The sequence below is a fragment of the Oncorhynchus gorbuscha genome, unplaced genomic scaffold (genome assembly GCF_021184085.1).
Source record: "Oncorhynchus gorbuscha isolate QuinsamMale2020 ecotype Even-year unplaced genomic scaffold, OgorEven_v1.0 Un_scaffold_3722, whole genome shotgun sequence".
NCBI lineage: Eukaryota > Metazoa > Chordata > Actinopteri > Salmoniformes > Salmonidae > Oncorhynchus > Oncorhynchus gorbuscha.
The window spans coordinates 30620-44017 of record NW_025747898.1 but is presented as its reverse complement, the minus strand read 5'-3'; the positions used below and the strand labels follow the sequence as shown (position 1 = coordinate 44017).

At 48.9% G+C, this 13398-nt stretch overlaps 1 protein-coding gene across 1 annotated transcript; it reads left to right on the top strand.

Annotated features, from left to right (window-relative positions):
- Positions 1-1244: 1244 nt before the first annotated feature.
- Positions 1245-13050, top strand: LOC124028071 (src kinase-associated phosphoprotein 2-like; the record flags this gene model as incomplete). Its single annotated transcript, XM_046340235.1, is given in 4 exon segments — positions 1245-1343; positions 2619-2731; positions 12178-12278; positions 12373-13050. Coding segments are annotated over 3 exon segments (305 nt in total), but the record flags the coding sequence as incomplete, so codon positions are not given.
- Between the last annotated feature and the right edge of the window lie 348 nt (positions 13051-13398).

Genomic DNA, 13398 nt, shown 5'->3' with positions numbered 1-13398 from the left:
TTTACATCCCTCACGTTAACCAGACCCACATCTGACCCTCTCTCTGTCTGGGGCCATTTACATCCCTCACGTTAACCAGACCCCAGACCCACATCGTTAACCAGACCCCATCTGACCCTCTCTGTCTGGGGCCATTTACATCCCTCACGTTAACCAGACCCACATCTGACCCTCTCTCTGTCTGGGGCCATTTACATCCCTCACGTTAACCAGACCCACATCTGACCCTCTCTCTCTGTCTGGGGCCATTTACATCCCTCACGTTAACCAGACCCACATCTGACCCTCTCTCTGTCTGGGGCCATTTACATCCCATTTCACGTTAACCAGACCCACATCTGACCCTCTCTGTCTGGGCCATTTACATCCCTCACGTTATCCAGACCCACATCTGACCCTCTCTGTCCTGGGGCCATTTACATCCCTCACGTTAACCAGACCCACATCTGACCCTCTCTGTCTGGGGCCATTTACATCCCTCACGTTATCCAGACCCACATCTGACCCTCTCTGTCCTGGGGCCATTTACATCCCTCACGTTATCCAGACCCACATCTGACCCTCTCTCTGTCTGGGGCCATTTACATCCCTCACGTTAACCAGACCCACATCTGACCTCTCTCTGTCTGGGGCCATTTACATCCCTCACGTTAACCAGACCCACATCTGACCCTCTCTCTGTCTGGGGCCATTTACATCCCTCACGTTATCCAGACCCACACCTGACCCTCTCTCTGTCTGGGGCCATTTACATCCCTCACGTTATCCAGACCCACATCTGACCCTCTCTCTGTCTGGGGCCATTTACATCCCTCACGTTATCCAGACCCACACCTGACCCTCTCTCTGTCCTGGGGCCATTTACATCCCTCACGTTATCCAGACCCACACCTGACCCTCTCTCTGTCCTGGGGCCATTTACATCCCTCACGTTAACCAGACCCACACCTGACCCTCTCTCTGTCCTGGGGCCATTTACATCCCTCACGTTATCCAGACCCACACCTGACCCTCTCTCTGTCTGGGGCCATTTACATCCCTCACGTTATCCAGACCCACACCTGACCCTCTCTCTGTCCTGGGGCCATTTACATCCCTCACGTTGTCCAGACCCAAACTCTCTTTGTCCTGGGGCCATTTACAGTCTCAGAGTAGAAGTGCTGATCTGGGATCAAGTCCCCCATGTTCATGTGATGTCATTCATTAGGATTTATCTCTCTCTCTCTCTTTATCTCTCCCAACAGAGGAGGACATGTCCGCTCCTCCCTTGCCCACACCTCCAAAGCCCAAGGTGGAACCACCCACGCCACACAGCAAACCCACCCCACCCACTACAGCTGCAGGTAAGTGGAGAGAGAGACCTGCCTGCACCCTCCGCCTCTCATCCTTTAACCTCACCAAACACAGACTTCAGAGTGGTTCAGATCTTTGCAGATGCCAGTTTAGAGAGAAGGCCTTCTGAGACACTGTGAAAGGGAAGTCGTGATGACATGGACAGGAAGTCCCTGTGAAAAAGCAACTCGGGGGCATTTCACACTGTTCTTGAAATAAACACATTTCAGTTAGATCCTACTAGTTCTGCATTTAACCACATGCCTTTGCATAACGTCAGCACAAACAAACTGGAAGCTACGTTTAACCACTCACACAAGAGATGTTCTGAGTGTTGTGTTACCATGTATACAAGCTATAGAGGCTCAGTCCCCTGTACATTTCATAGGGGAAAACCGAGACGTTTAGTTTATTCATTAGATCATAAAAAAAAACAAGCCCACATAAATCTTGAAAATCCATACATGCACATTAGTAAAATCCTGGAGGATAACACAGAGTCTGGGACTTATTTCCATTGTGGTCCTCCTGAGGTAAGATGGCTGGGTAACATCCAACAGGTTGAACACCATATGACAGGAAGATAAAACACAGAAGAAGAACATCTGTTATCATTGCAGTTGTATCATAATGTACAGTCAAATGTCATTTTTACAGCTGCCCAGAGAGGACCTGGTCTTTATGAGTGGAGGCAACACATTCTGCTCTGAGGCTCCAGTATACCACAGAGTCTCTTTCCCAGCACTACTCCTCAACCTTTAGAAGCACACATCAGCAACACCTGATCTGGTGCTGTGATTGTGTGCATCTCTAACATGGGGAAAGTTATCAGTCAGATATCTGGGCACAGAACATAGAGGAGGAGAGGGCGACAGGGAGGGAGAGATGACTAGTCTATTGTTCTGTCAGAGGAAGACCTCTTGTTAGCTCTCTACCACTTCAGAGAGGGCGACAGGGAGGGAGAGATGACTAGTCTATTGTTCTGTCAGAGGAAGACCTCTTGTTAGCTCTCTACCACTTCAGAGAGGGCGACAGGGAGGGAGAGATGACTAGTCTATTGTTCTGTTAGAGGAAGACCTCTTGTTAGCTCTCTACCACCTCAGAGAGGGCGACAGGGAGGGAGAGATGACTAGTCTATTGTTCTGTCAGAGGAAGACCTCTTGTTAGCTCTCTACCACCTGAGTAGGTTACACACCATGACATCACAATAACCACCCATGTACTGTAGAGACTGGGGAACATTTCGATTGATCCATCTCTCCAATAATCTCTCTCTGTCTATCTAGTGAATAAGATCACAGACTACCAGAACTACTATCAGGGGATATGGGACTGTACAGGAGATCAACCAGATGAACTGTCCTTCAGACGGGGAGACGCCATCTACATCCTCAGCAAGGTTGGTCTGGGCTGTAGGAACCAACCCTCCTCATCCTCACTCTCACCTCCAGACAGGGATCATCAGCAGTCCTTAGAGGTTTAGGATGATCTCCTTTTCACAGGCTTAAGGCTGCTCGACGCGGGTCCTGCTCGACGCGGGTCCTGCTCGACGCGGGTCCTGCTCGACGCGGGTCCTGCTCGACGCGGGTCCTGCTCGACGCGGGTCCTGCTCGACGCGGGTCCTGCTCGACGCGGGTCCTGCTTCGACGCGGGTCCTGCTCGACGCGGGTCCTGCTCGTTGTGAAGAGCTATAGGTCCTTCATATCTTCCACAATGGCTTGACATGTTCCATGACATAGCAAATAGTTTGCAAAAAATCCTAAGCAGCTGATAAGCATGATAAGAGTTAAAACATGTTATATTACCTAGTTATCTTCTCCTTAGAAGACAGTTGGTTTGCCTTCTTATGCCAAGTCTTACTAGATTCTGTGGTATTTCTAAAGGTCTCTATGAATGGCTGCACCAGACCAGACAGACCACCTAAAGTGGTCAGTTATTGCTGAACCCTCTGAGGAGTAGACATTTCATATGGCAGGGGCTGGCCTGGCCCGTAACCCGTAGCCCGTAGCCCGTAGCCCGTAGCCCGTAGCCTGAACGGCAGGCTGAGGTGGGCCTGGGTCTGGGCCCTCTCTGTCTGTGTCCCAAATGTCACCTTATTACCTACATGTGCACTACGTTTGACCAGGACCCATAGGACACTACTGATCCATAGGGCTTTGGTGACAAGCAGTGTACTATGTAGGGAATAAGGTGCCTTTAAAGGATGCAGCCTCTCTCTGTCTCTCTGTCTCTCTGTCTCTCTGTCTCTCTGTCTCTCTGTCTCTCTGTCTCTCTGTCTCTATGTCTCTATGTCTCTCTGTCTCTCTCTGTCTCTCTGTCTCTCTCTGTCTCTGTCTCTGTCTCTCTCTGGCCTCTGTGTGATGGGGATTAGTTGTCACAATGGAAAGGTTTTAGTGTTCTTGGCTAGGTGTCCCTCTCACCTAGCCAGGCATGGCCTTAATGGGGATGTGTGTTCTCAGGAAACGGCAGGTCCTCCACTCATTCAGACCAGGTGAGGACGTGTGCTGGGAGCCCAATTTCCGAGGCTTGTCAGCTAGCGAGGTGTAGGAGGGTGTTTGTATGCCAGGTGTGGGGAATTAAAGGGCGATTGTGTGGAGTGCCCTAAAATATGAATCCATTAATGGATTAAACATTGTTACATTGTTGATGTGTAATCAGCCATTTAAATCATCTCTCCAATATGTTGTAATTGAAGGCTGCGTTATCCACTACATAGTTTCTACCTGCGTCATCCATTCACTTTCTTAGTGATTTAATGACAGATGTATTTGCGGAGCGTCACTGGACAAAATAATTAAACTTTGCAGTGTTTCACATCAGTCTCTTATTGTGGTGAATACAATGCAGTAGTCAATGAGGAAGGTCCTCAAGCGTTCAGACTGGAGGGCTGGAAGAAATATATACAGAGTTTCTACTGAGACTCAATGAAAGTGCTGTTTTTATGATCAAGCCTGCCATCTAGTGGTTGATATAAGAACTGTCAGCTTCAGTTTCTGAAAACGACTGACCGCCTTTCTTTACCAACCGTACAGTTTATTACGGTGTGATGATTTATTATCTATTCATCCATGTTATCATTCTATGGCCAAAGTGTTTAATTCTACCTGAAAGGGTGAATGATCAGAGATGCTGTACAATGCCAATGTGCAGAGTAGACAAACATGTCAACACAACAGCCCACATCCGGCTTCTCTTCCTGTATCGAAGAGAAGCAGGAATCACGTTGTCCTTTCATTGGGTTATAGTGTGCAGACTGAAAGAGCCTTCAGTTGACCTGGAACCTTGGTGTTGGGGGTTGTGTTCTGCTGGGAGGGAATGACCATAAAACCTGTCTGGACGCTCACACAGACCAGCTGCACCAGGAGGAGGAGGAAGGGCTGCACACACACACACACTCCCACTATCCAGAGACCAGGAATAGCCTGAGCGAACAGTGCCCCCCCCAGCTGCCAGACCCCCCAGAGTGTTAGAGGGTGTTGTATCAGGCTATCTAACCTAAAGTAGCCTGCTGCACAGTGTGTGTGTGTACTTGTTTGTGTGCTCACATGTTGTCACAGTGTGGGGTCTGTGCTCCCTCCTTCCTCATAAGTCCCATATACCTCCAGTGTATTAGTGAGGCCCAGCTTCCAGCCCCCAACACTCAGTCAGGCAGCCATGACTTACCTAGCAGCAGACAACACTGGGCTGGTCCTGACACCACACTGAGGTGTGGCTGACTTCTACAACAGACACAGGAAGCTTACACACACAGAACCCTGTATCACTCCCAGGGGGCTTGGGACCAAATGTCAATTCCATCATGTCACACATTAACAAGACGATTGTGACATTCACATAATGGCATAAACACTGATGTGTTTCAGTGTGTAGTTAATTAGATGAGGTAATTGGCTTCAGCTCTCTGCATGGCATCGTCTTCGGACATGCTGGCATAGCTCTGGTCCAGGCCATTACATATGGCTGGCATAGCTCTGGTCCAGGGCGTTACATATGGCTGGCATAGCTCTGGTCCAGGGCGTTACATATGGCTGGCATAGCTCTGGCCCAGGGCGTTATATATGGCTGGCATAGCTCTGGTCCAGGGCGTTACATATGGCTGGCATAGCTCTGGTCCAGGGCGTTACATATGGCTGGCATAGCTCTGGTCCAGGGTGTTACATATGGCTGGCATAGCTCTGGTCCAGGGTGTTACATATGGCTGGCATAGCTCTGGCCCAGGGTGTTACATATGGCTACATTTAAGTCTCTGGCCCAGGGTGTTACATATGGCTGGCATAGCTCTTGGTGTTACCAGGCATAGCTTTGGCCCAGGTTGTTACATATGTCTGGTGTAACCTGGGGCCAGAGCTACACCTGCCATATGTAACACCCTGGACCAGAGCTGTTACATATGGTTGGTGTAGCTCTGGTCCAGGGTGTTACATATGGCAGGTGTAGCTCTGGTCCAGGGTGTTACATATGGCAGGTGTAGCTCTGGTCCAGGGGTGTTACATATGGCAGGTGTAGCTCTGGTCCGGGGTGTTACATATGGCAGATGTAGCTCTGGTCCAGGGTGTTACATATGGCAGGTGTAGCTCTGGTCCGGGGTGTTACATATGGCAGGTGTAGCTCTGGTCCGGGGTGTTACATATGGTGTAGCTCTGGTCCGGGGTGTTACATATGGCATGTGTAGCTCTGGTCCGGGGTGTTACATATGGCATGTGTAGCTCTGGTCCGGGGTGTTACATATGGCATGTGTAGCTCTGGTCCGGGGTGTTACATATGGCAGGTGTAGCTCTGGTCCGGGGTGTTACATATGGTGTAGCTCTGGTCCGGGGTGTTACATATGGTGTATCTCTGGTCCGGGGTGTTACATATGGCAGGTGTAGCTCTGGTCCAGGGTGTTACATATGGCGGGCGTAGCTCTGGTCCAGGGTGTTACATATGGCTAGTATTGCCGTGGACCAGCGCTAACATGGCGTCATACTCTATCATCAGACTGCCCTTCATCATGCCTGACCTGAGGTCCTCAACATGGACACGTTACCAGCATCCACTAGTCTGTATTATGTGAGCAGGCCAGGGCCAGGAGTATCACCCTGAACAGGAGAAACTCTGGGCCCTACATGGGAGTGATAGTCTCTCAGCCCCCCAGCCCCAGTGTCTGTCAGCCCCAGGGAAGACTTTCATGTGAGGTCAGGCTCCTAGGAACTGAGAAAAAAGAAGCGAGGGGGGAGAGAGGCTGCTGCTGTATGGGGCACCAGCCACACGCTGCTCTGCTGCCTAACTGGGCTCATATCGGTGTGGGCTGGTGATGGTTCTCCAGCGTGGTGTGTAACCGGGCCTGAGACCTCAGAACGTCTATTAGCTCTAGATGCATCTCCTCTGTTTTTATTTTGTTTTTACAACAAATGCATTGTAGTGTATTCAATGATACGACATGCTCTCTGTTCACTCTACTTTGATCTGTTTTCTCTCCTCTCTCTCTGTTTTCTCTCCTCTCTCTCTTTTCTCTCTCTGTTTTCTCTCCTCTCCTCTCTGTTTTCTCTCCTCTCCTCTCTGTTTTCTCTCCTCTGTTTTCTCTCCTCTGTTTTCTCTCCTCTCTCTCTCTGTTTTCTCTCCTCTCTCTCTCTGTTTTCTCTCCTCTCTCTCTCTGTTTTCTCTCTCTCTCTCTCTGTTTTCTCTCCTCTCTCTCTCTGTTTTCTCTCCTCTCTCTCTCTGTTTTCTCTCCTCTCTCTCTCTGTTTTCTCTCCTCTCTCTCTCTGTTTTCTCTCCTCTCTCTCTCTGTTTTCTCTCCTCTCTCTCTCTGTTTTCTCTCCTCTCTCTCTCTCTGTTTCTCTCTCTCTCTCTCTCTCTCTGTTTTCTCTCCTCTCTCTCTCTCTCTCTCTCGGTTTTCTCTCCTCTCTCTCCTTCCTGTTTTCTCTCCTCTCTCTCCTCTCTCTGTTTTCTCTTTCTCCCTCTCTCTCTCTGTTTTCTCTCCCTCTCTCTCTCTCTCTCTCTCTTTCTCTCCTCTCTCTCTCTCTCTCTCTCTGTTTTCTCTCCTCTCTCTCTCTGTTTTCTCTCCTCTCTCTCCTCCCTGTTTTCTCTCCTTTCTCTCCTCCCTCTCTCGCTCTCTGTTTTCTCTCCTCCCTCTCTCGCTCTCTGTTTTCTCTCCTCCCTCTCTCGCTCTCTGTTTTCTCTCCTCCCTCTCTCGCTCTCTGTTTTTCTCCTCCTCTCTCTCTCTGTTTTCTCTCCTTTCCTCTCTGTTTTCTCTCCTCTCTGTTTTCTCTCTCTCTGTTTTCTCTCTCTCTGTTTTCTCTCTCTCTGTTTTCTCTCTCTCTGTTTTCTCTCTCTCTGTTTTCTCTCTCTCTCTCTGTTTTCTCTCTCTCTGTTTTCTCTCTGTTTTCTCTCTCTCTCTCTCTCTCTCTCTCTGTTTTCTCTCCTCTCTCTCTCTGTTTTCTCTCCTCTCTCTCTCTGTTTTCTCTCCTCCCTCTCTCGCTCTCTGTTTTCTCGCTCTCTGTTTTCTCTCTGTTTTCTCTCTCTCTCTCTCTCTGTTTTCTCTCCTCTCTCTCTCTCTGTTTTCTCTCCTCTCTCTCTCTGTTTTCTCTCCTCTCTCTCTCTGTTTTCTCTCCTCTCTCTCTCTGTTTTCTCTCCTCCCTCTCTCGCTCTCTGTTTTCTCGCTCTCTGTTTTCTCGCTCTCTGTTTTCTCTCCTCCCTCTCTCGCTCTCTGTTTTCTCTCCCTCCTCTCTCGCTCTCTGTTTTCTCGCTCTCTGTTTTCTCTCTCCTCCCTCTGTTTCTCTCTCTGTTTTCTCTCCTCTGTTCTCTCGCTCTCTGTTTTCTCGCTCTCTGTTTTCTCTCTCCCTCTCTCGCTCTCTGTTTTCTCTCCTCCCTCTCTCGCTCTCTGTTTTCTCTCCTCTCTGTTTCTCTCTTTCTCTCCTCTCTCGCTCTCTGTTTTCTCTCCTCCTCTCTCGCTCTCTGTTTTCTCTCCTCCCTCTCTGTTTTCTCTTCTCTGTTTTCTCTCCTCTGTTTTCTCGCTCTCTGTTTTCTCGCTCTCTGTTTTCTCTCCTCCCTCTCTCGCTCTCTGTTTTCTCGCTCTCTGTTTTCTCTCCTCCCTCTCTCGCTCTCTGTTTTCTCTCTCTCTGTTTTCTCGCTCTCTGTTTTCTCTCCTCCCTCTCGCTCTCTGTTTTCTCGCTCTCTGTTTTCTCGCTCTCTGTTTTCTCTCCTCCCTCTCTCGCTCTCTGTTTTCTCTCCTCCCTCTCTCGCTCTCTGTTTTCTCTCCTCCTCTCTCGCTCTCTGTTTTCTCTCCTCCCTCTCTCGCTCTCTGTTTTCTCTCCTCCCTCTCTCGCTCTCTGTTTTCTCCTCCCTCTCTCGCTCTCTGTTTTCTCTCCTCCCTCTCTCTGTTTTCTCTCCTCCCTCTCTCTGTTTTCTCTCCTCCCTCTCTCTGTTTTCTCTCCTCCCTCTCTCTCTGTTTTCTCTCCTCCCGCTCTCTGTTTTCTCTCCTCCCGCTCTCTGTTTTCTCTCCTCCCTCTGTCGCTCTCTGTTTTCTCTCCTCCCTCTCTCTCTGTTTTCTCTCCTCCTCTCTCTCTGTTTTCTCTCCCTCCTCTCTCTCTGTTTTCTCTCCTCCCTCTCTCTGTTTTCTCTCCTCCCTCTCTCTGTTTTCTCTCCTCCCTCTCTCTGTTTTCTCTCCTCCCTCTCTCTGTTTTCTCTCCTCCCTCTCTCTGTTTTCTCTCCTCCCTCTCTCTGTTTTCTCTCCTCGCTCTCTGTTTTCTCTGTTTTCTCTCCTCCCTCTCTCGCTCTCTCTTCTCTCTCCTCCCTCTCTCGCTCTCTCCTCTCTCTCCTCCCTCTCTCGCTCTCTGTTTTCTCTCCTCCCTCTCTCGCTCTCTGTTTTCACTCCTCTCGCTCTCTGTTTTCTCTCCTCTCGCTCTCTGTTTTCTCTCCTCCCTCTCTCGCTCTCTGTTTTCTCTGTTTTCTCTCCTCCCTCTCTCGCTCTCTGTTTTCTCCTCCCTCTCTCGCTCTCTGTTTTCTCTCCTCCTCTCTCGCTCTCTGTTTTCTCTCCTCTCGCTCTCTGTTTTCTCTCCTCCTCGCTCTCTGTTTTCTCTCCTCCCTCTCTCGCTCTCTGTTTTCTCTCCTCCCTCTCTCGCTCTCTGTTTTCTCTCCTCCCTCTCTCGCTCTCTGTTTTCTCTCCTCCCTCTCTCGCTCTCTGTTTTCTCTCCTCCCCTCTCGCTCTCTGTTTTCTCTCCTCTCTCTCGCTCTGTTTTCTCTCCTCCTCTCTCTCCGCTCTCTGTTTTCTCTCCTCCCTCTCTCGCTCTCTGTTTTCTCTCCTCCCTCTCTCGCTCTCTGTTTTCTCTCCTCCCTCTCTCGCTCTCTGTTTTCTCTCCTCCCTCTCTCGCTCTCTGTTTTCTCTCCTCCCTCTCTGTTTTCTCTCCTCCCTCTCTGTTTTCTCTCCTCCCTCTCTGTTTTCTCTCCTCGCTCTCTGTTTTCTCTCCTCGCTCTCTCGCTCTCTGTTTTCTCTCCTCCCTCTCTCGCTCTCTGTTTTCTCTCCTCCTTCTCTCTCTGTTTTCTCTCCTCCCTCTCTCGCTCTCTGTTTTTCTCCTCCTCCTCGCTCTCTGTTTTTCTCCTCTCTCGCTCTCTGTTTTCTCCTCTCTCTCGCTCTCTGTTTTCTCTCCTCCCTCTCTCTGCTCTCTGTTTTCTCTCTCCCTCTCTCGCTCTCTGTTTCTCTCTCCTCCCCTCTCTGTTTTCTCTCCTCTCCTCTCTGTTTTCTCTCCTCCCTCTCTGTTTTCTCTCCTCGCTCTCTCTGTTTTCTCTCCTCGCTCTCTGTTTTCTCTCTCTCGCTCTCTGTTTTTTCCTCTCTCTCTCGCTCTCTGTTTTCTCTCCTCCTCTCTCTCGCTCTCTGTTTTCTCTCCTCTCTCTCGCTCTCTGTTTTTTTCTCTCTCTCGCTCTCTGTTTTCTCTCCTCCCTCTCTCGCTCTCTGTTTTCTCTCCTCTCTCTCGCTCTCTGTTTTCTCTCCTCTCTCGCTCTCTGTTTTCTCTCCTCTCTCGCTCTCTGTTTTCTCTCCTCTCTCTCCTCGCTCTCTGTTTTCTCTCCTCCCTCTCTGTTTTCTCTCCTCGCTCTCTGTTTTCTCTCCTCTCTCGCTCTCTGTTTTCTCTCCTCGCTCTCTGTTTTCTCTCCTCGCTCTCTGTTTTCTCTCCTCCCTCTCTCGCTCTCTGTTTTTTCCTCCCTCTCTCGCTCTCTGTTTTTCTCTCTCTCTCTCGCTCTCTGTTTTCTCTCTCTCTCTCTCGCTCTCTGTTTTTCTCCTCCCTCTCTCGCTCTCTGTTTTCTCTCTCCTCTCTCGCTCTCTGTTTTTCTCTCCTCTCGCTCTCTGTTTCTCTCCTCCCTCTCTCGCTCTCTGTTTTCTCCTCCTCGCTCTCTGTTTTCTCTCCTCCCTCTCTGTTTTTCTCTCCCTCTCTCGCTCTCTGTTTTCTCTCCTCCCTCTCTCGCTCTCTGTTTTCTCTCCTCCCTCTCTGTTTTCTGTCCTCGCTCTCTGTTTTCTCTCTCTCTCGCTCTCTGTTTTCTCTCCTCGCTCTCTGTTTTCTCTCCTCGCTCTCTGTTTTCTCTCCTCGCTCTCTGTTTTCTCTCCTCGCTCTCTGTTTTCTGTCCTCGCTCTCTGTTTTCTCTCCTCGCTCTCTGTTTTCTCTCCTCGCTCTCTGTTTTCTCTCCTCGCTCTCTGTTTTCTCTCCTCGCTCTCTGTTTTCTCTCCTCGCTCTCTGTTTTCTCTCCTCGCTCTCTGTTTTCTGTCCTCGCTCTCTGTTTTCTCTCCTCGCTCTCTGTTTTCTGTCCTCGCCTCTCTGTTTTCTCTCCTCCTCTCTCGCTCTCTGTTTTCTCTCCTCCTCTCTCTCTGTTTTCTCTGTTTCGCCTCTCTGTTTTCTCTCCTCCTCTCTCTCGCCTCTCTGTTTTTTCTCTCCCTCTCTCTCTCTGTTTTCTCTCCTCTCTCTCGCTCTCTGTTTTCTCTCCTCCTCTCTCGCTCTCTGTTTTTCTCCTCTCTCTCGCTCTCTGTTTTTCTCCTCGCTCTCTGTTTTCGCCTCTCTGTTTTCTCTCCTCGCTCTCTGTTTTCTCTCCTCGCTCTCTGTTTTCTCTCCTCGCTCTCTCGCTCTCTGTTTTCTCTCCTCCCTCTCTCGCTCTCTGTTTTCGCCTCTCTGCTCTCTCTCTGTTTTCTCTCCTCGCTCTCTGTTTTCTCTCCTCCCTCTCTCGCTCTCTGTTTTCTCTCCTCGCTCTCTCGCTCTCTGTTTTCTCTCCTCCCTCTCTCGCTCTCTGTTTTCTCTCCTCCCTCTCTCGCTCTCTGTTTTCTCTCTCCCTCTCTCGCTCTCTGTTTTCTCTCCTCCCTCTCTCGCTCTCTGTTTCTCTCCTCCCTCTCTCGCTCTCTGTTTTCTCTCCTCCCTCTCTCGCTCTCTGTTTTCTCTCCTCCCTCTCTCGCTCTCTGTTTTCTCTCCTCCCTCTCTCGCTCTCTGTTTTCTCTCCTCCCTCTCTCGCTCTCTGTTTTCTCTCCTCCCTCTCTCGCTCTCTGTTTTCTCTCCTCCCTCTCTCGCTCTCTGTTTTCTCCTCCCTCTCTCGCTCTCTGTTTTCTCTCCTCCCTCTCTCGCTCTCTGTTTTCTCTCCTCCCTCTCTGCTCTCTGTTTTCTCTCCTCTCTCGCTCTCTGTTTTCTCTCCTCTCTCGCTCTCTGTTTTCTCTCCTCTCTCGCTCTCTGTTTTCTCTCCTCTCTCGCTCTCTGTTTTCTCTCCTCTCTCGCTCTCTGTTTTCTCTCCTCTCTCGCTCTCTGTTTTCTCTCCTCTCTCGCTCTCTGTTTTCTCTCCTCTCGGTTGACTCTTTTCTCTCCTCCTTCTCTCGGTTGACTCTTTTCTCTCCTCTATCAGGAGTACCAGAACTATGGTTGGTGGATCGGGGAGATGAAGGGGTCTGTTGGCATCGTTCCTAAAGAGTACCTCATGGAGTTGTACTCCATTTAAAGGCCTGAGTAGGTATTAGATCATGCAACTCAGTCATGGATGAAATAACTGTTGGATTGTTCCAGCAACACTAATGTGTAGTGTTTTTGTGTTCTGTTTCAGGGCATCTAAATCCAATCATCTTCCATGTGAGATGCATGGAAACAGACCATATCTGAAAAGGACACTGAACTAAGCAGCAAAGCCAACTGTCTGTAGCAAAATGAAAAATATCAGATGCATGTTGTGTCCATCTTGATCTCGCTAAGCGCTTTAAGAGGTTGTCTCGGCAGATTGAGTTCAGTAAACTGCTTTTGTTTAATTTATTATCGCCGCATTTCACCTTTTGATACAGAGTCTTTATATTGTGAACTGTCTGGAATGAATCGCTTATGGAGTCTTTATATTGTGAACTGTCTGGAATGAATCGCTTATGGAGTCTTTATATTGTGAACTGTCAAGAATGAATCGCTTATGGAGTCTTTATATTGTGAACTGTCTAGAATGAATCGCTTATGGAGTCTTTGTATTGTGAACTGTCAAGAATGAATCGCTTATGGAGTCTTTGTATTGTGAACTGTCAAGAATGAATCGCTTATGGAGTCTTTGTATTGTGAACTGTCTGGAATGAATCGCTTATGGAGTCTTTATATTGTGAACTGTCTGGAATGAATCGCTTATGGAGTCTTTGTATTGTGAACTGTCTGGAATGAATCGCTTATGGAGTCTTTGTATTGTGAACTGTCTAGAATGAATCGCTTATGGAGTCTTTGTATTGTGAACTGTCTGGAATGAATCGCTTATGGAGTCTTTGTATTGTGAACTGTCTGGAATGAATATGGAGTCTTTGTATTGTGAACTGTCTGGAATGAATCGCTTATGGAGTCTTTGTATTGTGAACTGTCTGGGAAGAATTATGGAATTGTGAACTGTCAGAATGAATTATGGAGTCTTTGTATTGTGAACTGTCTGGAATGAAGAATCTTTGTATTGTGAACTGTCGCTTATGGAGTCTTTTATTGTGAACTGTCTTGTGAACTGGAATGTCTTATGGAGTCTTTGTAGAACTGTCAATCGCTTATGGAGTCTTTGTATTGTGAACTGTCTGGAATGAATCGCTTATGGAGTCTTTGTATTGTGAACTGTCTG